Genomic DNA, 25,190 nt, shown 5'->3' with positions numbered 1-25,190 from the left:
TTTCTTGTTTCTGATGTGATTTCCATTATCACTGTTTTTTTTTCTTTCTCAGTTTGCACAATGCCCATTGCTATACTATTTCCCATGCCTACCATGTTCATTACCTTTACCTTGGTCAAATCCTCTTTGAAAACTTACTTCTTGCTTGTACACTTTAATAAAAGCTTCCAACTCTTTAATGAATTTCTGAAAAAGAAATGCCAAGAAACTTCCCCTTTCCAATTTATGTAACTTAAAAATATACACTTCAAGAACTTTGTTTTTAAAGGTTTAATGGCTTAAATTGTGTCTCATTTAATTATAGATATAAAACACCTTTTGAAATAACATTGGGCCAATGTATCTATATCCTGAAATTAAATATATTACATTGTAGAGAAAATAAACTAATAACTAAGATTATTATGAGAATTCAGTCTTTTCACCTGGCTATAGGAGGTCACATCTTGCAGTATGTTAGCACTCTTAATGATTACAGAATCTAGTGGATGACATCAGGAATAGCTAAGAATAACCGAATACCCATATAAAAACAACCGCATTTAAATTAGTCAGCTGTCTCACTGGAATGGTATAACATTTATAATTGTCAGCTGGTTCTTACTCATCTGGTATATGTGGCTTGTAATAGGTATCACATAGGTAATTATTTATTTGAATTAAGTTAAACTAAGAGGCAATAAAAGACAGTGTAGGTGACAGCTAGGATAGAAGGGGTAGAGTCATGATGAGAAGGGAATAAAAAAGTGGTAGCAAGAGAGAAAGCAAAAAACAGAGATGGTCAGCCTATAGAGGAAAAGCAAAATGTGTCTGGCAAAGAAATGTGGAATACAGAGCAAAATGTGCTGGGGAGAAGACAGTATAAAAAAAACTGATGGAATCTTCACTAAATGCAAAGAATTAAAAAGGAAATTGAGGAAAATTTTACTCAGTTAATAAGAAACTTTTTTCCTAGCCATTCCATATAATAAAAGGGTAATATGCAAATCGATTGAACTGCGGAATGACGGGTCACACACTCAACGCAGGAGCTGCCCCCTGGTGGTCAGTCTGCTCCCACAGGGGAGCGCTGCTCAGCCACAGCTGGGCTGACGGCTGGCGCAGCAGCTGTGGCAGGAGCCACTGCTGCCTCTGCAGCAGTGCTAAGGATGTCCGACTTCCCGCTTAAGCTGTCAGTCAGACATCCCCCAAGGGCTCCCAGACTGCAAAAGGGCTCAGGCCAGGCTGAGGGACCCCCCCATCCCCCCAATTGCACATATGTCGTGCACCAGGCCTCTAGTACTACCTATAAAATTACCGTTGCATATACCATTTCTTTCTATCTATATAAAAACCTGTAAAATGCGTAACGTACTTCCCTCTTTTTACATAAAGAAACTAAGATACAAAACTATTTCCTCAGGGTCAGATTCAGAATTAGAACTTCAGCCAGTGCTTGTCTCTGCAAAATATATTATTTCTTAAACACAGAACAGAATTTAGTGCCCACTATTAATAAGAAATTAATTACAGTTCCCTTTTGAGCATCATGAGTGACTAATTCCAGACAGTAGATATAAATGGGACTCAGGAAAGTTGTCTCTTCTAAGTCTAGTCGATATTGGGGCATCCATGGATCACTGGCAGCTACTGATAGCATGAAGGGATGGTTGCCATAGGATACTCAGGAAATGAGTTCGAGTGCAAGGGTCAAAGGTAGGGTAACAGAGTTCTCTCTGTCTTATCTAGGACAGGTACCTACCACATTTTCATGAGAACTGATGCTGCTCAGACTGCCAGAGCTTTATAAACCTACCCATAATCAGCATAAGGCATCTTGAAATAAGAACTCTTAATACCGTGTTCACATGAGAGGCAAAATAATGTAAGAATTAAAAAGTTTAAACAAAGCTCTGCCACTAACTGTGACCCTTCAGCAAGTTATTTAGCCTTTCTGAGCCTCAGTTTCCTTATCTATAAAATGGAAATAATAATAGTGCTGAATATGCAATACTTAGTATATAATGCTTGAATTTAGCACATACTTATTAATATAAGCTATTTTGATACTTTAAAATATGAATTTATTACTAAGCCAGAAGTATTGTGAGAATTTTGTGATAGTGGGACAAAATTTAATGCTTGCATTTAAAAAGTATTAAGTAGTGCTAAGGAATAAGACAAGTATATGTACGTGGAAGTTCTAAGGTGATGAGCAGGTACATGTATATCATGTAAAACCCTCTTTAATCTTAGGAATGGATAATTTTCTTCATTCATTGATAATATAATTTTGGGCCAAAGAGAAATGACTTCTTTAGTTATTAAGACTTGAATTTGTAGTAACATGACTTGTTTCTCAGGAAAAAAATAAATGTTTTTCCCAAAGGTTTTTCTACTTCTTTCAATGTTTATTTTCAGATAGTCCTGAATCTGGCCAGTGGCATATAGGTTATATAATTATGTTAGCATCCCATCTTCTGGGACACATCTGGTATGTTTATTCACCCTTGTAGACTTCTCTGACAACCATTTTGCTTCCTGTGTTCCCTGGAGATACTGATAAATAGCTAAGTCATTTCACTCATATCCTCAGGATAGAAGGAAAACAGTTTTTGGATGAGAATTCTCAACTTGGGAATCCTGTGCTTCCCTTTGATTTTTGTGGGGAAATTTTTAATAATACAAGAATAAATACTTTTATATTTTTCAAGTTTGGTTCTCTTTTTCATTTGTAAAATACAGATTTTTCACTTGTTTCTACTTAAGAATATAGAGACTGTAAATCTAAAGGATTGTTCATGATGATAAATTCAAAGATAATATTTTGGTTTCAAGCTTAATAGGTGTAAGGATTAGAGGAATTGAAAACCATCTTAGGCACCAACATCTCAGGTTGTAGAGAAAAGAATTCAGTGTCTATTGATTACTATATATAGCTTTGTAAAATAGTTTGAAATCAGGAAGTGTGATGCCTCCAGCTTTGTTCTCCTTTTTCAAGATTGCTCTGGCTATTCAGTCTGTTGTGGTTCCATACACATCTTAGAGTCATTGTTTTTTTGTGAAAAATGCCATTAGAATTTTGATAGGGATTGCATTGAACCTGTATGTAGATTGCTTTGGGTACTATGAACATCTTAACAACATTAATTCCTCTGATCCATGGCATGGAATATCTTTTCATTTGTATCTTCTTCCATTTCTTTTATCAGTGTCTTATAGTTTTCAGCGTTCACCTCTGTGGTTCAGTTTATTCCTAGATATTTTATTCTTTTTGATACAATTCTGTTTCTTAATTTCACTTTCTGATAATTTGTTGTTAGTGTATAGAAACTAAACAGTTTTTCTACATTGATTTTTATATTTTTCAGATTTAATGAATTTTTTTATTAGTTCTAACAGTTTTTTGGTAGAGTCTTTAGTAATTTGAATCTTTAAAAAAATTTTTTTTGGTTACTCCTCACCTAGGGATATTTTTCCATTGATTTTTAGAAAGAGTGGAAGGGAGAGGGAGAGACAGAGAGGGAAATATCAATATCAGAGAGATACATCAATTGGTTGTCTCCCAAATGCACCCTGACCAGGGATCGAGCCTGCAACTGAAGTATATGCCCTTGACTGGAATCGAACCCAGGACCCTTCAGTCCACAGGCCCACGCTCTATCCACTGAGACAAACCAGCAAGGATGAATCTTTTTTTTTTCTTAGTCCATCTAGCTAAAGGTTTGTCAAGTTTGTTGATTTTTTAAAAGAACTAACTTTTGTTTTCAATAATTTTTTTCTATTGTTTTTCTATTCTCTATTTCATTTATCGCTACTCTAATCTTTATTATTTCCTTCTGTTAGCTTTGGGTTTAATTTGTTCCTTTCTAGTTCCCTAAGATTTAAAGTTATGTTGTTGATTTAAGATCATTCATTCTGCTTTTAAATGTATTTACAGCTTTATTTTTTCCTTTTAGCACTGCATTTGCTGCATCCCATAAGTTTTGGTATAGCATTGATATTATTAATAATATGCTTACTATGAGTTAGATACTGTGCTTATGTCATATAATTTAATTTTCTAAACAACTCCGTTTTATAAAGGAGGAGATTATGTTTCCAATCTGTTTAAGCAACTTGAGCTAGTAATTAGCAGGGCTGGCTTATCCCCATTAATACTTTTAGACATTTGCTTTCCTGATTTTGGAATTCCTTGCTCATGCTCATCATGGAAGGATGACCAGAGTAAGTAGTATAATTATTTTTTCCCAACCAGTTTCCTCTTGCTTTTTCTCATTATTTTTGAATAGGAGGGGAAAAAAACAGCATGGATTTTTTTAATTTTCAAAATTAATATAACCTATTTTGGTAATTAATTTCAAGGGAAAACAAGAGGACACTTTAAAAAGAAATATTTGTTTGACCAATGTGATTTAATGGTTAGGGTATTGGCTTTTGAGTTGGACAACAAAATTATCTTGAAACAATCAATGAATCACTTTATCCTTTAATGATTAAATTAGGATATTTTTTACTGTTTTAGTTTTTCATGGGAAAATTGTGAAAATTATTATAATTGTTTCAATCATGTTTCCCATGTAAACAGACAAGAAAGATAGTTTCAAATTTTCAAAAAATTATTTTATCCTTTTTTAGAAAAATCCTATTAGCATTTCTGAACAATGGCTAGATTCTACCCTATCACTGCATGGAGACTTTTGCCTGAATTTAAGTCTTTGAAAGAAATATTTCTCCTGAACAAAACACATTTTATATAAAAATAAGATGTCTTCTATTTTTTGAATGGTTACCTCTCATTTGGTGTGATTTTCTTAATGTTACCACAATTACTTTTGTAGTGTATTTTGGGATCTCTACTGTGCAGCTCCAGAAAGACGGGAAACATGTGAACATTCAAGTGAAGCAAAAGCCTTCCACGATTATGTAAGTTCATATATAATTTTACTAATATTTGGTCAGTTTTCTGTGTAACTGCTGCTCTTGAAAAATGCATTGGGCCATCTGTTCTTTTCTTGTGGTGCTTAAGAAATTGTTGTTGTTGTTGTTTTCTTGAAAAATAGGCTCATAACTTAAAAAGTAAATTACAAATGGGTTTTGAGTCTTGTTGAAGAAGCTCAAGGTAAGAGAGTGGTCCTAACTCCACACTAGTAAGGGTATTTCTTATCTTTAAGCATGACTGACTTGTGAAATTTTACATTTATAAGAATTAAGTAATTATTTATTTCACAAAGTCATAAGAATTATGTAAATGATATTGCACATAAGATTTTAAATATATGTAGAAATAGTCTCTTTTTGCTAATTTTCATTACATATCATAAGAGCTTTGAAGTTCCTCAAGAACACGAAAATAAGAGTAATTGCAGCCATAAGGCTAAATATCCCCGTCACTGAATTCAGTCCCACAAGTAAAATTTATGTGAATTAAAGGAAATACAAGATAAGAGAGCAAAAGATTCTGTGCAAAAATGAAAATGTGATTTTTATAAAAGATTCTTAAAGAAGGGCAGTGGACTATTCTTTGCTGGGTGATGAATATTAAAATATTTTTAGAAGAACCTAATCACAGATGTGATTTTTAAAAAATATTTTTATTTTATTGATATTTTTTAGAGAGAGAGGAAGGTAGAGGGATAGACAGATAGAAACATCGATGAGAGAGAAACATGAGAAACATTGATCAGCTCCCCTGATCGGGAATTGAACCACTGATCGCTTGGTTCATAGGTTGAGACTCAACCACTGAGCAACACTGGCCAGGTTGCAGATGTGATTTTAGAGAGTTGATGGTATCAGAGAGAAGAATGGTTTTAAGAGACAGAGAGAGAGAGAGAGAGAGAGAGAGAGAGAGAGAGAGAGAGAGAGAGAGATGAAGAAACAAGGAAGATTCTTTTGAGGGAAAACCGCATTTAATAGTGAAGAGACGGTATTGTGAAGGGGCTGGGAAAACAACTGTGTTCATAGAACTGACCATAAAAGGACAGATGGAGTTGGGGACTAAGGAAACCCAGTTTCCTTGGTTTGGAGGAAGTTGTTGGGGGCTGCAGCCTGAGGAAAAATCTTATAGTGAGTATCTGAAACTTAACCAGGGGGATACTAGTTTAGTTGGTAGAAGGGAAGCTTCAGTGGGTAAGTAGCCTTAAAAAACAGAACCAGGCTTCAAAAGGGAAAAAAGACCTTGTTCTTTCAAATGAAATACTTCAGCATTAGACTGAAGAGTAGAAACAGCCAGCAGAATTATAACCCCAGAAGTAACACAACGAAGAGTAGGCAGACCTAAGAGAAGTGAAAATCCTTGGCCCCTCGCAGGGACTGTGCAATACTTGAAACGTTTACTAAACTGATTTAAGTGTGACTGCTCCTGATGACCTAATCAGATATGGATTGTATTTACTAAGCTTGCAGTGTATTAAACCATAGTTCTCTAGGACAAGATAAGTGAAACATGCTACTGCATATAGAGAAAAAGGAAAGAAAGGCAGATAAGCAGAGCCCAGGACACACTATCTGAATGACCTCGTTTTCCTTTTTTACCCTTGGCTGATGGCAGCAGTAAAGTAGAGAGCCAACCAGGAGAGGTATAAGGAACCAGACCAGAGGAGGGTACTTGGTCTCATCTCTCTCTTACACCAGGAAAGACATGCCTAGATTTGGCCTGCCAGTGGTGGGAAAAATTTTTAAATACCCACCAATTTTGACAACTGGATGGAATTATTTTTATTAGTTACAGACTGGATTTTTTTTAAGTAGAAGAAAACAAAATCAAGCAAAGCACACACGCCATTCCTTGGCCACCAGTGTTCTACTCTAAAGGACATATATTTGTGGATCTATATATTTTTTAAATACATATTTTTTATTGATTTCAGAGAGAAAGGAGAAGGAGAGAGATAGAAACTTCAATTATGAGAGAGAATCATTGATTTGCTGCCTCCTGCATGCCCCCTACTGGGGATCGAACCCACAACCTGGGCATGTGCCCTGATCTGGAATTGAACCATGACCTGATTCATAGGTTTACACTCAACCACTGAGCAACACCAGCTAGGCAGCCGTGGGCAAACTACGGCCCTCGGGCTGGATCCGGCCCGTTCGGCTGTTCTATCCGGCCCGCGGAGCTGAAAGAGGGGAGGGTTCTCTTGCTCTCCCCTCCGCTCCTTCACCAGCAGCAGTGTTAACACGGCAACGTCGGGAAACACGGCCGCAGCTCCTTCTTCTGAGTCCAGTTTAAGAACCTATTGTGGCCCTCGAGCCAAAAAGTTTGCCCACCCCTGAGCTAGGGTGTAGATCTACATTTTAAGAAATGAACTATCTCAGTACCCTTGCATAATTCCATTGTATGGAAAGATGCACCCTGCTGTTCATCATGGAAATCTTATAGGGACTACAGAATTAATTTAGCATCTTTTTCTTAGACGCATTATGTAAACCATCACCAATGTTGTCATTGCCATCATCATCATCATCATTATCATAATCATTTTGCATTTATAAGGCACTTTCAATATTTCAGAGAGTATTCATACTTACTAGCTTTAAAAACCCACTTCAGAATTTCAAGTTTTTGAAATGAGCATTGACCAGAAGTAGGAATGAAATTAGAGTAGATTTTCAAGGAAGAACAATTTCTTATCACATAATTTGGTCCTAAAAATATGTAGTTTTAAAAAAGGTCAGTATTTTGTTCTTTAATTTATTATTAACATTAACACATGTTTTATCAGATTTTTATAATTTTATCTTAAATATTAATTTGAAAAGATTTAATTTATTCTTAGATAGCATTTTATTATACTTTTAAGCCAATTTATTTTCACTTGTAATACATCTCCAAAAAATTTTTTTTAAATGGAGGTTGGTAAAAAGATAGAGTTTGACTTGCATAATTTTTATTACAATTGGATTTTCAGAAATACATTTGTCTTTTGTAGCACACTTTTATGGCAATTTCCATGAGTTGGATTTTCTGAATTCTTAATAGACAATTTCTGAAAATTACCAATATAACTCATTTTTAACATGTAGATATAGAAGTGTGAGAACCCAATGAAGAAAAGGAGAAATAGGAACACCATAAGATTTTGGTAAAATTCTAGAACATTATATTCCTGTATTAGGGTCCATTGGGAAACATTTATTAATAGTAATTAATGTGTATAACGAATGAATTTCAAGGAAGTTCTCAAGGAAGCCTACTGAAAAATATTTTTTTCATTAACTGTATCTTTAAAGTAAAAAACAAAACAAAAACCCGCATGTCTAAATTATGCTATGTCTAAAAAGTAGTCTTGTTATTTTATGGTCTTTATCTATAAGATTGAATGGATAATGAAAGATAAACTATTGTCCTTTGAAGAAATATTGGAGGTATAATGCAGTAAATGATGAATAATCCTTTTAATAAAAAAGTAAGCTCAACTGTTAAAGGGATTACTTTTGATATTGACATTATGTATTATTTCTATAGATATGTAACTGGTATTTTTGTGTTTTCCAAATATATATAGTTAATATTAATTTTATATTTAGGAAAGTTACTTTAAAGCAGATTAAAATTTACATTTCATTGACTTCCAATTTCTCTTCTGAAATTAGAAAATGAAATACTTAGTAAAATAAAATTTAAAATTGTGGTGGTCATATGTTTTCATACCACCATGTTCTCTACGCATAGTCATTTAGCATTTCCCATGAAAGATTTTTTATGGTATGTATACATATTAAAAGAGATATCTAAAAATTGAATAGATATAATTTTGAGTGAATCTATAATTTAATAACCTTTTTTGGATAATTATTATCCCAGAAACATTTGTGGCTTTTGGTTTTTAGAAAAAAAAAATTTTTTTTGTTTTCTGATCATTGCTTCTTTATAATGGATTTTTGTTACTTTATTATTTTACTAGAGGCCCAATGCACTAAATTCGTGCAAGAATAGGCCTTCCTTCCCCTAGCTGCCAGCACCGGCTTTCCTCTGGCACCCAGGACCCTGGCTTCCCTCCAGCACCTGGGACCCGGGCTTCCCTTGCAGCCCTGGCTTGGTCTGGAAGGTCATCTGGAAGGATGTCCGGAATGGCATCTGGTCTAATTAGCATAGACCCTTTTATTATTGTAGAAGCTTTGCCAAATAGTTACAGATGCAGTGTTAATATCCTTTTCCTTGAAAAATCATCTTGTTCATACTTATTATGAGAAAAAAGATAAAACATTTAAGATGGGTAAAACTTTGATCATCTTTCATTTATATTGTAAAATATGTTCACTTAAATAGTATTTAGCAACTGTATGCAGTGCTAAATGTAAAATAATAGCGCATGTAGAAATCAACAGTTTAACAGTGGATAAGGATGCAGTTTTGGATGACAACGCTATAAAAAACACAAGGAAATGATTACTATACAAGTCAGGATAATGGCTGCTTGGGAAGTAGGAAGAGGTTAGGATTGGGATGGGGCTCATGGAAAGAAAGGGCTTCTGAGAAGGTTGGCAGGGTTCTATTTTTCCTGGCTGCCATGGTGGTTACTTTAGAATAACCAAGTGTTTGTTTTATAAAATGTCACAGTGCCATACATTTTTTTGTGTGGTTTTCTAGATTTGTTTTTTATTTTAAAATAATGAGTTTTAAAACACAGTTAAGATGATTAACTTTAGAAAAAGAATATGCACAGTGGTTTTTAATGTGTTTCCAGGCATCGTTGTGGTTCATCCTAGAGAACTGATGGCAGAAAATCTAGGGATGATCTCCAAACAAATCTGTGTTTGTTTCTTCTCTGTTATTACAGATACTGTAAAGTATGTCTATTTGCTGATTTTCCAGAGGGGAGTAAAATCAGAAATGTTGGCAAAAGATTTAATAATTAAGAATTTACTTTGTAAGAGAATATAGAGACTTTACTATAGAACAATTATTTTGCCCTATTATTTTTATCCTGAGTGTAAACCAAGTTCATCTAAGATAGAAATTTGTTGCTATCTATTATAATATTATACTTAAAAAGTAAACCATTGTTTCAAGTGATTAAAAATAATACCTATTAACATGTAAAGTTTATTGGACTAGCTTTTTTTCCCATTGTTGTATTTTTATTTCACTCTGAAACCGCAGGCATTGCCTTTATGTGGAGTTAAATTATGTTTACTAGATTTTTTTTTCTGCTACAGCTTAACATAGAGTTGTTTTATTTAATAATTTAAGTTTTATTCCATTCATTTAAAAATATGTAAGAAAAGTATAAATATATGCTACCAAATTTTTAATGAAAAACGTATACAGTGATTATAATTTTAGATCTCTGATATGAATGAAAGATTCCCTAAAGCAATGACAGAGTCAAAATATATTATCACTATAGTGTAATGGTAATGAAATCACATTATTATAGTGAGCTCTTTGGGAGCAGAGAATTATATTTGTTCTTTTCTGGGGTTTGTCAAATAATAGATGGTCAATAAATATGAAGAGAATGCTATAGACAGGGAAATTGGAAATGTTTCAAATCTTTGAAATATTGAAAAAAGTGATAGGCTTGAATCATAATTGTTGATATCATATGGCTAATTTTTGTATTCTTGCCAAAGAGAGTGTTTATAACATTTAGAAAGGATTAGGTTACAGGTTTATAGTAATGGGATAGTTTTTACAAATGCTATATAAACGTGATAATATACACAGAAAATAATAGGAGAAGAATGCTTTTATGCACCCCTCAAGAAGATTTTTTTACAGATAATCATATATTATTTAGAAAAATACTTCTCTAGAAATGACTGCAAAGAGTTAGGTGCATTCTTTGCTGTAATCCCGTAATATCCTTTGTGTCCCTCCTTAATGTCCCTGTGCATTAGATGTTTGTCATGAGATATTTTCTCTAATAACTTGTGAGCTTCCTCAGGGAATAGGCTTTGTTTTATTTGTCTTTTTCATTCCTGGTGCCCAACATGGTACCTGATGTGAGATGTTCCAGTCACATTGGGAAACATTTGCATACATGAATGATTAAATAAAATACAATCTAATAAATATTTGTCATTTCCTATCTTAATATAACTGAATACTGTATGTAGTTGTGGAAAGGTCATTTAATGCTACCTTTACTCACTTTGTATTTCAAAACAAATTAAGGTAAGACAGCAACTCGTAAAGACAAAACAAGTGAATCAAAGCAGGTGGCAGAGGCTTTATATCTAGGGAGGCATGGCACTAGGGAATGTAGCAGTGAGCAAACTAGACATAGTCCCTTTCCTCCTGGGCTTACCATCTAGCAAAAGAGAGCTTTCTCAGGACTGTTGAAATATCAAATAGAAACATATGTAAAGAAATATAGTATTATATTGTAAGAACAGTGAAAATTTATAGATATGGAGAGTAAGTACACATACCTTTTGATGTGTATTTAGATTTTGGCATATAGTCGCATCAGTAAATGCTTAAATAGATGAATGGTGTAAAATTGCACCATAATTCTCCTAAACAATCCATGTGATCTACAGATCTTAATAGGCTGCTAAGAACAAGTAAAGTTACACTTAAAATTCATTAAGATGATAAAAACTATTGTAGGCATATATTAATGTTTATCAGTCAATATATAAGCTGTTGTTCACCTCCACAGGTACATGAGATTCATTTTTTTGTCTTATTCTCATCTGTCATATTATTAGTACTCTCGTTTTCATTTCCAGCTAAGTTTCCTTTGCTATATATAAACCTTACAAACTTCCCTATATTCTTTCTAGCATATGGTAAGTTGTATATTTATTTGTTGGTTTATATATTCACTACTTACTAGTATTCTCTGGTGTACACGTGTCTCTACTCCCAGCATGCCATTGGTTTTCTAGGATTGCTTTTGGGTGGCAACTAAGTATTGCTAATGACTCTCTGCTATTTTTTCTATTTCTATTGATCCTGAGATTTCCTGTAGGGCAATATGTTATTTCAGTCATTCTGTGGCCAACAGGAATAAAGGGAGAGAATCAAGGACAGTGTAAAGCATTGTGGAAGATTTCTACTTTACTTAAAATCTTTTTAGCATAATATAAGCATTATGTAGACATTGTAAAATCATAAAAAATAAATGAAAAGAGACAAAGAAACAGAGTAGGGATGACTTTAATAGTTTGTTTCAATGTGAAAAATATATTGTTTCAAAATATTTATTTAAAAAGAATATCATCTTAAGCCTCTTTACCCCCACTGATGTATTCATTTTTATTAAAATAGAATTTCTGGTGAATGTGAAAAGGTGAATATGGAAAGACTTCTTACTATTTTTTATGTTAATGTTGCACTACCTATGATTATATTGCCCATAACATCAGAGCATTAAAAAAACACACAACAAAAAATATACTTTCAAAAATAGCATGCATTTGTAATTTCTGTTAGAGGTATGAAATTCATAAATGTAAAAGTCATATAAAATAAGTTATTCTGGAGATTTTTAAAAGGAAAACATATCTAAATACCTTAGATTTGAAGTCATATTTCTATAGCCACTTTGTTTACTTTTTATATATTATACAATCTCATTTAAAATGATTGCATTTTAGTGCTCGGGGAGAGGGGTGGATGGAGCTGGAAGAGGGTACAGGGGGGATAAATGGTGATGGAAAAGAAAAATAAATAAATAAATAAAAGCAAGAGCACTCATGGAATGGGAGAAAATATTTGCAAACCATGTAGCTGGTAAAGGACTTGTATCCAGAATATATAAAAAACTCTTACAACTCAAGAATCAAAGTAAATAAAGGAAGAAAATGATTGTGTTTTTGACAGCTTCAAGAAGTGAAAGTCTCTGTCTTGTTTTTATTTCTTTTTCCTTTGATTTGAAGTAAAGAAACTAAAAATATTGGCAAAACTTATGTTTCACTTAACACCAATCCACATTTTTAATTATTGTTGTGTTTTTTTGGTTTCGGTGAGCATTGGTACTGAGGTCAGGGGTCCATACCTATTTTTAAAATAAATAAGTGCCCCACAATTCTAAGTACTGTGTCTTGGCAGACTCTATATTAGTTTAAACAATAGTTATTTATTCCACAAATAATGGATATGTGACATTCTTTTGTACTAATAAGAATCTGTTATATGTTTTCAGACTTTGTGAAATGTCTCTAAGTTTGATTGCACTTATTTTGAGTATTAAGTTTGTGTGTGTTTTCACGTTAGTTGGCCTGATATCTTCCCCTGGCTTTTGGGTTTAAATCTACAAATAACTACAACTGTAATACAAGGAATTATCTGTAGCCAGCCATAGCAGATGATAGATAGTATCAGTTCCCAAAGCTCAGCTGCTAACTTCTGAGTCTTTGAACTCTCAGAATCTCTTGAAAAAGAAAGTACAGATATGTTAAAGGTGGATTTCAGCTTTTTATTATCAAACTAAAACTTAACTTTATAATGTATGCGCTCGGTCAGCATGGCTCAGTGGTTGAGCATTGACCTATGAAACAGGAGGTCACAGTTCGATTCCTGGTCAGGGCACATGCCTGGGTTGTGGGCTCAATCCCCTGTGTGGGGCATGCAGGAGGCAGCCGATCAATGATTCTCTCTCATCATTGATGTTTCTATATCTCTCTCCCTCTCCCTTCCTCTCTGAAATTGATAAAAATATATGTTTAAAAATGTATGTTATACTTATTTCAGAGAGAAGGGAGTGTGAGAAGAGATTAACCAAAGAATTATACACATATATGCATAACCCATGGACTCAGACAATAGTAAGGTGAAGGCCTGGGGAGTAGGTGGGAGTGTCGGGGGGGAGTTAGTGGGGGAGAAAGGAGGCATCTGTAATACTCTCAATAATAAAAGTAAATTTTTGGAGGTTCTAGCAGGGGAGCGCAGCTACTCGTATACCCTTGACCGAAGACCGGTCCTCTCCTCGGGGGGGAAGGTCGTCCTCTTCGACCGAGCGCGCAGCTTCGGGAGGGACGCACATGGATCGGTGAGGGAGGAGGGGGACACCCGCCTAGCCAGCCAGATCAGCCGAATCAACCCTGGCGATCAATGGGGTGACAGATGTCGCAGCCAGATCGCCCTCACATCCATAAAAGTAAATTTTAAAAAATTTTTGTCAGTCTCTTTTGGATACATCAGGTTAAACCTTGTGTTTCTAAACAAGTGAATAAAAGCTATAATTTATACACATTAGAAAAAAATAAAATGTCTTATGATATATTGTTAAAATATCTGGATTTTTAAACAAGAAAATGTTCCAGCTACTAACAAATATAATTCTATGCAAGATATCATGAGGGAAGAGATTTTGGTAGACATAATTAGGATCATTTTTATATCATTTCTTTATTAATTCTTTTTTTTTGAGAACCCATTTATGTACAAGTTGATTTGATTGAGGCTATGGGAGATTTTAAAGATTTCTCCCTCTAGATCTTTATAATCTGTTTAGAGAGGTACAAGAACTGTATATCTTGTGTTAATTGCTGTGAGTATAATATAGATAATAACTGCTCTACTGTATAAGCTTAGACACTGTGACTATTTATTGCCCTTTGAATGATGACTAGGATTTGGATAAGAAGAGATATGTGAGGGGAGATAGAGAAACTGGCTGATGTTGGAACAATGTAAGATGTATTTAAGGAATAGTAAGTTGACCTCTTTGACCAGATTAGAAAAATCAAACACAGGATCAATGCTTAGGTAGCAGATGGTAGAATTTAAAAGTGTAAGGAAACAATGAAGTTATCCTTTCTAGCAGTTCATGCTGAGTTCTCTGGACTCTTGGGGTACAGTGGAAGGGCCATGGGTGGTGCTAGCAGTGAGAAGGGAGAGAACACTACCAGAAAAGCACTTACCTCCTTCTATTTTAAATAAAGCAGCTCCATTCTTACCCTTTCCCAATTTCTTTTATTTTCTCCTTTTAATTAAATGGAATCTTCATTTAGCTAGTTACCCATGCCATAAATGAATCTTCTTTTTATTCTCTTTATTACTCTTCTCCGTTATCTCCAAGTGGTCATCAAAAACGAGTTAATTACATTGCCTAAACATTTCCCATACATGTCTTCTCTCTAATCCCACTGCAAATGCCTTCGTTCAAGTCTTGGTCATTTTGCAACGCCATTTCAACAGCTATTTCTGCATTTGTCTGCCCTCTGCTACCTCAGGGTTCAAGAAATGTCTTTCAAGGGTGCTTGGTAAAACTCTTGAATAAGCAACTGTTTTCTAAAAAATATTTGTTTTGCATATTTACAACCTCAGAATCTAAAACAGTCCAAATACATTAAATAAAATGTTTTAAAACCCCTTATTTGGTCCAACTACTTATTATACTAGACTACTGGTAGAGGCCCAGTGCATGAAATTTGTGCACGGGTAGGGTCCCTAGCCCTGGCTGCGATCAGGGCCAATCAGGGCCTTCTGGCTGCCAGCCGGGGCCTGCCTTCATTCCACGCCGCCCCCTGGTGGTCAGTGCACATCATAGCGAGCGCTCAAACTCGTGGTCTCCAGGTCAAACTCCTGAGGGGACAATTTGCATACTAGGCTTTTATATAGAGAGATAAGGAACGTGGTGCCCAGAGAAGTAAACAGTATGCTATTGTTTAAAAATCAAGTGAGGTTTAAACAGAAAAACTCATGTTTTCCACATTGTCATTCAGTATTTGTTAAACTATGCTGGATGAAACTTTTGTTCTGTCTTCGAAAGAGTCATTTTTGAGCATATTAAAAATAGTAAATTATATATGAGGGTCATTAATCTGTGTAAAAGGAACTGAAGAAGGGAAAGGACTAAAGGCAGAGACTGTGAAGAGGCTTTCTCGACCGTCTTGGTATGAGCTAAAAAGCCCTTGAATTAGGGTGGTAGCAAATGAAATGGAAAATAAGGAATTAAAGTGAAGAATAAAAAGGAGGAGATTATCTAGGTATATCGATTGAGAAAGAGAGAATAATTTAAAATAATTTGTAGTTAACTTGACCTATGAACTGAGACTTGTGATACCATAGCGGAAATCTGAAATTTGGAAGAACATAGAGAAAGTAGGATCAGCTCTATGAGTTGGTTAAATTAATGTGTAAATAAGGGTAGAATAAGAATTGAGGCCTGGGATGCAAATTTGAGGAGTGATAGGAAGGAAGGGGCTAGCAGTCAGACAGGAAAAATACAGCACAAGAGGTAAATACTTACGACACCAGCTAGACTGACTGAAATAGCATGGCTGTTGTGTTCTGTAACCCAGTAAATTTTCTGAATCTGGTCACTATTTCAGGATGCTTCCAACTTGAATTCTATATCCCAGGGCAACTAATAAAATGTATTTGGTGTTAATATACTATCTTGAGTTCTCAAGATATTCAAAAGCTGTTTATGATTTTTGAAGCAAGACTTGAGACTCAAACTATGCCCATGCCTGAATGATTTTTATAGCCACAGTTTCATTTTAGAAATCAGTCATGTATTATATGGGGTGGGGGAGTAGATTCAAATTTAGGAGGAAAACTAAATGGACTTAAATGATCCATGGCTTCTTCCAGAAGTTTTTGAAACTTAGATTAATAGATAGGGAAATCTGAATATATTAGGCCTCTTTCTTCATTGCAGTTTTGTTTTAGCAAGCATGTACTGAATTGCCTGTAAAATAAAGAGCAATGTGAAAATTCTTAAACCTCAAGGAAGTAAACATACATAAAGACTGCAAAAAGGCATGTTCAGTTTGGTAGTCTACTGGTTTGTACTCAATTTGTACTCAATTAATATTTGATGAAAGAATGTACATGCAGGAGGCATGCTGTTTCTAAACAAAGTGCCCTTGGAAATATTGACTACTCTTATGTGATACACTCAATATTCCTTCTTGCTTTCATTTAATAATTACCTTATCCTACTTGTCACCTTGTCCCTCTTCTTCATCATTATCTTTCCTTTATCAGCCCTAAGATGGATATGAAAAGGGAAAATGTTTCAGAACTGAAGTCATATTATAACTTTTATTACAGACAAAAGCTCAAACATGTAAAGGAAATGGAAAATCTTTAACTATCACAAAATGACTTCTGTATTGTTTACAAAAGTACAGCTTAATTTAATGTGTATTAGAGAGTATGGGGATATTTTCCATATGCAAATCTCATCAACACAGCCACATACACCAGGCTAATGTCCTTCCTTTTCGCTTTAACCTAGAATGTCTTTGTGAAAGAACATTGGGAGCTTGCTGTACATTAAATCTGTAGTCCACTTCCATCACAGCCACCTACCTATATATCCTTCTTGTCTTTTCCAGACAAGGAATGTAGCCTTTGATCTTTTCTTTCCATTTTCCTTTGTCAATATTTCCTTCCATAGGGCCTACTTTTTTCTTTATGTCTAGAAATTTAATTTCATTCACTACAGAGACATACAGGTGGTAACAAAACAATAGAACTTGCCTGGTTCTGTCTCCACATCCACAGTCCCGATTATTTATTTCTTATGTATTTGTTTGAGGGGCTGCAGGGAGATGGGAGTGGAATCACTCTCTCCTAACTCCCATCTTAATTGGATAGAGCTCAAGCTTCTTCAGGTTCAGTTCAAATGGGATTGAGCTGGCACCCCTGCTAGTCCTTTGGATCTTGTTGGTGTCCTTAGGCACCTCTCACTTTCTCAACAGTCTCTCTGGGAGGCAATACGAATAAGGAGGTGCTCTCCGAGCTGACTCTCAGAGGTTCTCCTCCTGCTCCTCAGCTGCCTTTTGCCGCTTAGTTTTCCATCAGCTTGTTCTCTTGCTGGGACTTTTCGGCTAATTCTACTTTTGAGAGAAACTAGGCTGTTGTGTTCTTGATGAATGTTTGAGCTTTGTTTCTTCAGTGCCAACGAGGCTTAATTAAGGCAGGTGTTAATGAGGGAAGTTTCTGCCTTTTACTGTCTCTCTTCAATTGCTCTTAGCCAGCTCCTATATTTTCCTATGGCAAAGTGGGGCATATAGCTGGATCATCTACTGATTTCCTCTGTCTTGTGTGAGAGGTGCTCATTTCCAGAATAAAAATGATTGGTGTCCTTGCTCAGGGACTTACCTGCTCATATTAGTTTCCAGATTCTCTCTGAATCAACTTTCAGCCTCCTTTTGCAAGTTTAAATTCTGTTAAACAGTAATCAGATTTAATAATTTTCCTTAAGTTAGGAATCAAGTGATTTTCTAAGAAAGATCTGGGATTTTTTTTGCTGTAAAACACACTGTACAAAAACAAGTGGAGACATCACAGCATTTATACTTAGACCAGTTGAAGAAATGCTGAAGATTTAACACAATAGTATCCTTCCTGTTAAGTCAATGGGTACAATATTTCATAAATCATAGAAAGAATTTCTTAAAGATACATGTATTTTTAAACATTTCAGATGTTGGTATACATCTTGTAATCAATTAATAGAAAGTTTCATGCCATAGTCTAATTACTTGGAAGCATTTTTCTCTCTAATACTACATAAAGTAATTCTGTGTTTTAAGTCAGGGGCATCTTACTGATAGATTATGGTTATGGTAGGTATGCAGTCTTCTCTGAATTTAGAAAATAGTAATAAGTTCTATTTTTTGAAGTAGTGTGCTCATTTATACTTCCTGCAGTGTTAGTAGTATAGAGTTTAATATACCATTTTTCCTTCCTGTGCAATGTGGTAAATTTTTTTGGATGATGATGATATACATACATTTTCATTATCAGGTTCAAATTTTATTTGTATAAATTGTTTGGTAACAATAAGCTCTTCAGAAGGACATTCAGACCCTTATGATACCCCCCCCCCCAATGATAGTATAATGGAGTAGAACCATAGACTCTATACAATTTAACTAATAAAAAAACAGTAAGGGCTCAGCTTTTTGTTTTTTAAATATGTTTTGTTGATTTCTTTTACAGGGAGAGGGAGGGAGAGTGATAGAGAGATAGAAACATCAATGAGAGAGAAACATCGATCAACTGCCTCCTGCACATCTTCCACTGGGGACCGAGCCTGCAACCTGGTCATGTGCCCTGACTGGGAATCAAACCGGTGACCTCCTGGTCAACCACTGAGCCACACATGCTGGGTAGGGCTCAGTTTTTATTATCATAAAAGGCAAACCCAATAACAAATAGTCTTATTTTTCCAGTTTTTACATTTTTTGAGAAATAATTTTAGTATTATTTTTATTGTTTGAATTATTATCACTTCAGTAGAGTTGTCATTAGTTGAAGCCTCAGCTATTTTCCTCTTGAGCCTGATCAATCTTTTCTTATCCACTGTGGCTTTTTAATTTTCCAAAGATGGCAACAACAATATAGCCACCTGCTTTTCTGCAGTGTGGCCTTGCCACTCTCCCATCAAGAGATGGAGTCCAGTTTCCTTTCCCTGGACCCTGAGCCAACCTTAATGACTTCCTTATACTCAATAAAAGTGACACCACATGACTTCTGAGGCTTGGTCAGGAGAAGCCTTGCAGTTTCTGCCTTGGTTTTTTGGAATGCTTGCTGTCTGGCTCTTCCTTCTCAGGATGCTTCCTCTTAACACCTAGTCACCATCCTGTGAGAGTTTCAGTCCCAAAGTCAACCGTGACTCATCTTTCTAGCCATCTGAGCCCAGGCAAGCCACATAGTAAAGAAGCCTGGAGCTATTTGAGTCTTCACAACTGAGGTCAGATATCACGGAGTCTGAAGAAAGAGCCATTTCCTCTATTCAGTGGCCAAAGTCCTGGACTACAGAACCCATGACCATAATAAAAAGGTTGTTATTTTTTCTGCTACTAAGTTTGGGTGGTTTTTTTATGTAGCAGCTAGTGACCCGGTACACAGATTCATGCACATTGAAAGGAAATTAATTAGAAGGTGGCCGTAGGGGCGGGACTGAGTGAGATGGGCCAGACAAGCCCTGGAGCCAACCTCCCATAGTTCCTCCCTGGCTGCTGCACCTGGGGTGGCCAGGGCTCAAAGGGCGTCTGCAGAGTGAGCAGGGGTCCCTCTGGCAGGTGGGGTCTCTCGGCCTGCCCTATCGGGATCAGGCCAAAACCGGCTCTCCAACATCCCCCAAGGGGTCCCAGAGTGTGATAGGGCACTTTGCAAAGTTGATGTCGTACAGGGTGTGGAATGCAAATGCAAGTGTGCAGTAAACCAGGTTTGGGGCCACAAGTGCCCCAGCAACACATAACCCACAGTGAAGGTGGAATCTTGAGGCCCCGTGAGGAATTGGGCTCCCTCCTCTCTGGTTCCTGGGCCAAGACAGTTCATGAAACCTGGAAGGCATTCATGGGTACTGTTGGTGAGGGCTTAAAAGGTGATGACAATATTATTTGAGGCTGAAAATAAGATGATCTTTATTATCTAGTGGCAGAAAGTTTAGCAAAGCTGTCACTCAGGGTAACATGGGAAATAGAAAATATACTTAATGAACTGATGGATCTGGCAAAGGAGATTTCAGGCCACAAGTGTAAGTGTTATTAGCTATTTCTTTTAGCCACATTTCAGGAGATGTGGATGGAGAGAGATGAGCGAAAAAGAAAGTATTGTTTCCAAGCAGTAACTGGAGGAAATGTAAAGGGCCCAGGATAGTTTTTCCAGCCTGCAAAGAGTTCTCAAAGTAGGAAAGGGCCTCAGAACAAAGATGAAGTCCAGAGTAGAGTTAGGAAAATGTGTCTCAAAGTAAAAATGAAACGAATGCCTAACTATACAACCTTTGTTAAGACCTTAGAAAGAGGTGAGGTGGGCTCATAGACTTTCAGACATGCAAAAAACCTTCCAAATGACTCAAGGCATGCCCCCTAGTTCCTCTCTGTTAAGCATAAAGGCTTCTAAGAATCTTCAGGGATTGGCCCCACAGCAGCCTCACAGAGAGTCCAAGGCAGAGAGGGACTTATTTTAAAGAGATCTGTGGGCATGACTTTTGCCTGAATGAGTGATTTATAAATTGATACATGAGAAACTTTAAAGTTACAAAAAGAATTATATCAGCCTGTTACAAAATGGTCATGGGGCTATAAAATACAGTACATGGAGTATAGTCAATAATATTATAATATCTATGTATGGTGCCAGGTGACTACTTGAAATATTGGGGGATCACTTTGTAAATTATTTGGTTGTCTAACCACTATGCTGTATACCTGAAACGAATACAAGATAATATTGAATGCAAAAAAAAAAAAAAAAAAAAAAAAAAGACATCACCCTTAACTTAAAGGGACTGAAACAACACAAAACAAAGAGACCTTTGGATCCCTGAACTTCTGTGGTTAGAAGAAAAGTTCTCAGTTATAAACATGAGCTTTTCATGGACAGGAAGCATTTGTCAGATGTAGAAACGAGAGGCTAGAGGGCAAAACCTGGAACACGGAGAAATACTTCCACTGAGTAGGACTGAGCTCTCATCAAGGTATTCGTTACATGCACCCTGCTGGATATTAGAATTACAGACCATTACTAGACTTATCCAGGTGAGCACTTAGTAAGCTATATAAATGTCTAATCACCTGAAACTAATAAAATATTGTGTCAACTATAATTGAAAAATATAAAAAAAAAGAATTATGGACCAGTGACATTTACATACCTCCTATCCGCCAATACCTCCACCTCACCTTTTTGAATGAGAGTAGTATCTATTGTGCCTATCTGTGAAAACAGGGTATTTTATATGTGTGGAAGGCAGATAACTTGTCTCTTTAGTTCACAGGCCTTCACATTGCGATGAATTGTACTTGAGGTGCAGTACCCAAGAACATCATTTGCATTTTGACCTGATTTGGATAATTAGATCCTGGACTTTGAACTAATGCTATAATTTAGAAGAGCCTTTGGGGGTTGTGGAGAAGGGAGTGAGTATATTTAATGTTGGGATGGATGTGGATTATTGTGAACATGGGGTGGATTGTGCTAAATTAAAATTTTTAATTGAACATTTTATTTTGAGATAATTATAGACTCAACTGCATTTGTAAGAAATACAGAGCAATCCCAATGACCTTCTACCTAGTTTCTCCCCATGGTGACATCTTGAAACACCCTGCTACAATAACTAGATCTGATTATCCAGCAGAGTACATGCAACCAGTACCTGGATCATGACCCAGCCCTGCTCATTGGGATACCGCTCTGTGTTCCAGGTGCTGTCCTCTAGCCTCTTGGTTACAAGACCAATCCACTATTTTAAATCGAATTTCCCCAGTTTTACTTATACTCATTTGTGTGTGTGTGTGTGTATATCTACCTTTGTGTGATTTTTTTCTTGTGTAAGTTCACTTATCCATCCCCATAGTCAAGGTACAGAACATATGGATTTCTTCTGTTGCTCTTTTATAGCCATACCTGCTCCTACTCTCTTCTTTTTTTCCCTTTCTATTGACTTTATTGGGGTGACATTGGTTAACAAAATTATAGAGGTTTCAGGTGCACAATTCTACAACACATCAACTGTACACTGTATTGTGTGCTCACCACCCCAAGTTAGGTCTTCATCCATCACCATTTATTGCCCTTACACCCTCCTCCAGCTCCCCCCACCCTCCCACCCCCGCAATCACCACACTGTTGTTTGTGCCCATAAGTTTTTTTCTCTTTTACTCAATCCCACTCCTCCCAGCTCCACCTCCCCCCGGCCTGTTCTGCTAATTGAACAAACATTAGCACTTGTTATAAGCTATTATGATATTATGAAATAATTTTTTTATTTTTATCTCAAGTAATGTTTCTATTATTATGAATTTGAAAGGTTTTTGTGAGGCACCTGGAAATTTTATAACAAGTTTTCTTACATAAAACTCAGTTCCAGGTTTCAAATAATTATTTACAAATGAAATTTTAAAGTAAAATCTATATTTAGGATTTCTTATATGCAGTATGGGGAGAAGGAAAAAATAAGAGTACATTGGATCCACTGGGGAAGTCTTTGAAGAGGTGACTGGAATTGAATTAAAGATAGGTATTGTAAAGAGAGGAGGGAAAAAGGACAGAGGATAATGTCAGCGAAAAAGAATATCATGACTAAGGGAAGATAGAAGATGGAAGGTGGGTTGGAGGGGAGAGAAAATTATACATTATTACCTTGAAGCAAATGTAAGCTCATTTGCTTTTTGCGTAGGTGCTGTTGATTCACAGATGCCTGATTCTTATATTTAGTTTATGTTTTTGTGGATTCTAGAACTATTTCTAGGAAGACCTACTTTTCTTATTTAATAGTTTATATGAGGTATAAGTATTACACATTTCTCTTTTGTTATGTTTCCTAATCTTAATACTTAAATCACAGGTTTGTTTTAAAGATAAAGTAAGATAATATATGTGAAAAAGCTATGTGAAAGTATTTATGGCCATTATCTAAAAAAATTATAACTGCCTCATCCTAATGAGTTAGATTATGCATTACTTACCATAATTTTCATGTACAGAATTTCTGCACAGCAGTATTAGGTATCTTCCTGTTTGCTCTTACCTGTTTTCCTACCACCTCACTGAATATTCATCCCAGAGGGTCCTCTTGCTGATAAACATTTTAGCTTTCCTGTTTTACAGTGTATGCTTGTAACATTTATATACTAGTGTGCTGGTTTTGGTTTTCCTTCCTGTCATATAGGTTCCTTGTTTTGCCTTTGTTTCCTGTGCTGTCCTCTGGCACATACTCAACTATTTGGAAAACAACTCCTTATAAGCAAGAATCTTCTGTACTTTGCAATATTTTCTAAGGTTTAAACAGAATTTTAAAGGATTGTCAAGTCCAGGATAGCAAAGCTATATAACCAAAAAGTTTGTTCTTTGTACTAACAAGACATAGAAAATATTTCATGAGTGCCTTATGACTAGCCTAAAGCTGTTTAGCACATTTTAACTATGTATAAATATTCACCTTAATGTGAAAATTGAGTATATTCTTGAACTCTTCCAAAACAAGATATGTTGCAAGAACTATTAGAAATTAAGCTAACTAATAATTGTATCGAATACAACAAAACTCTTAGTAAACATCTGCATAAAACATTAAAATCTTAGACCAAATATTTGAATATATAACTGATCTAAAACCACGTAGCTATTAATAAATAGCTCAATAATTAGCTGGTTTAGTGTCTTTTCTGCAGATTCATGAGTGTGTAGAAACACCCTTAAAGTTTATTAAATAACACATATCAGTGTTATACTAACTATAATTTATCTGATTCAAACCAGTTTTTGAGCATAGAGAGTGATATAATATAGTTATATTAAAAATTCAAGCCCTAGCCAGGTGCTCAGTAGCTAGAGCATTGGCCCTCAGACAGAAGGGTTGCAGGTTTGATTCAAGTCAAGGGCACGTACCTTGAGCTGGAAAAGCTAGAAATTTCTCAATTATATGGATGGCTATTTGCTAAGTAATATGAACAAAAATGCCATGTTCTATTTAAAAGCCAAGTAATAGTTTTTATACCTATAACCAGTAACCTAATATATTCTGAAACTAGTTGGGCAATGATGGGAAGCCACATTTTAGATGACAAATGCATCAAAATGTCTAATTTTTAAAATGAAGGGAAAACACCTGTGGGTAGCACCCATTTATGTTTCTAGTACAGTTAGCTGCAGTAGTTTCTTTGTTATTTATATTTTATAATATCTACGTCAAAAGAGAAATCTATCTGGTCATATGTGTTTACTATCAAATTTCAATAATCATAAATTTTTCCTTCACATTTGATTGTCATTTATATATCTTCAATATATGAGAAATACATGTTAGGAACGGAATTAAACTGTATAATAGAAGACATAAAAATTGAGTGTATATTCATTAGGCTTAATAGAAACTGTTTTCAGAAACATGATTGCTTTTGTGAGTTTATGGGGATAATATTGCACTAATTAACTTTTTTAAATGATTAAAATGGAAAAATTCTCATCTATACTATAAATTTTCTAAAATGTAATTTCATCAAAATAAAGAAAATAATTTTTAAACTATTGTATTGATTTCATTTTTAGTATTTTTATAAGTTTGTAAAGGAAAATATAATAACAGCTCATAGACCTCAACCCCAAAGAGGAATAGTTTTGTCACGTGAAGATAGCTTTTCTTAGACAAAGCAACAAGAGCTTTAACCTAATGCTTAAACAAACTCAGCTTATATTCCAAGGGAAAAGCTATTTACTTTGAGACTTTGGTCGCACTTTTATGTAGAAAATAAGGAACAAAATAAACTGTAAAACAAAATAGAAACAGCGGCATAGATACATGAAACAGACCGACAGCTGTCGGGGGCGGGGGGGGGGG

General features: G+C 35.4%; 1 protein-coding gene across 6 annotated transcripts in view; it reads left to right on the top strand.

Moving 5' to 3' along the window:
- The window catches only part of SSBP2 (single stranded DNA binding protein 2), a 222,080-nt gene that overhangs the window by 78,302 nt on the left and 118,588 nt on the right, over positions 1-25,190 (top strand). For all 6 annotated transcript variants that reach the window (XM_036308309.1, XM_036308314.1, XM_036308310.1 and 3 more), the window contains one exon: positions 4,821-4,905. In XM_036308309.1, coding sequence (XP_036164202.1) covers positions 4,821-4,905 — 85 coding nt within the window. The remainder of the gene's footprint in view (positions 1-4,820; positions 4,906-25,190) is intronic.

The sequence above is a fragment of the Myotis myotis genome, unplaced genomic scaffold (genome assembly GCF_014108235.1).
Source record: "Myotis myotis isolate mMyoMyo1 unplaced genomic scaffold, mMyoMyo1.p scaffold_m19_p_5, whole genome shotgun sequence".
Lineage (NCBI taxonomy): Eukaryota > Metazoa > Chordata > Mammalia > Chiroptera > Vespertilionidae > Myotis > Myotis myotis.
Note: the sequence above shows the minus strand (reverse complement) of the source record. Positions and strands in the feature narration are given on the sequence as shown.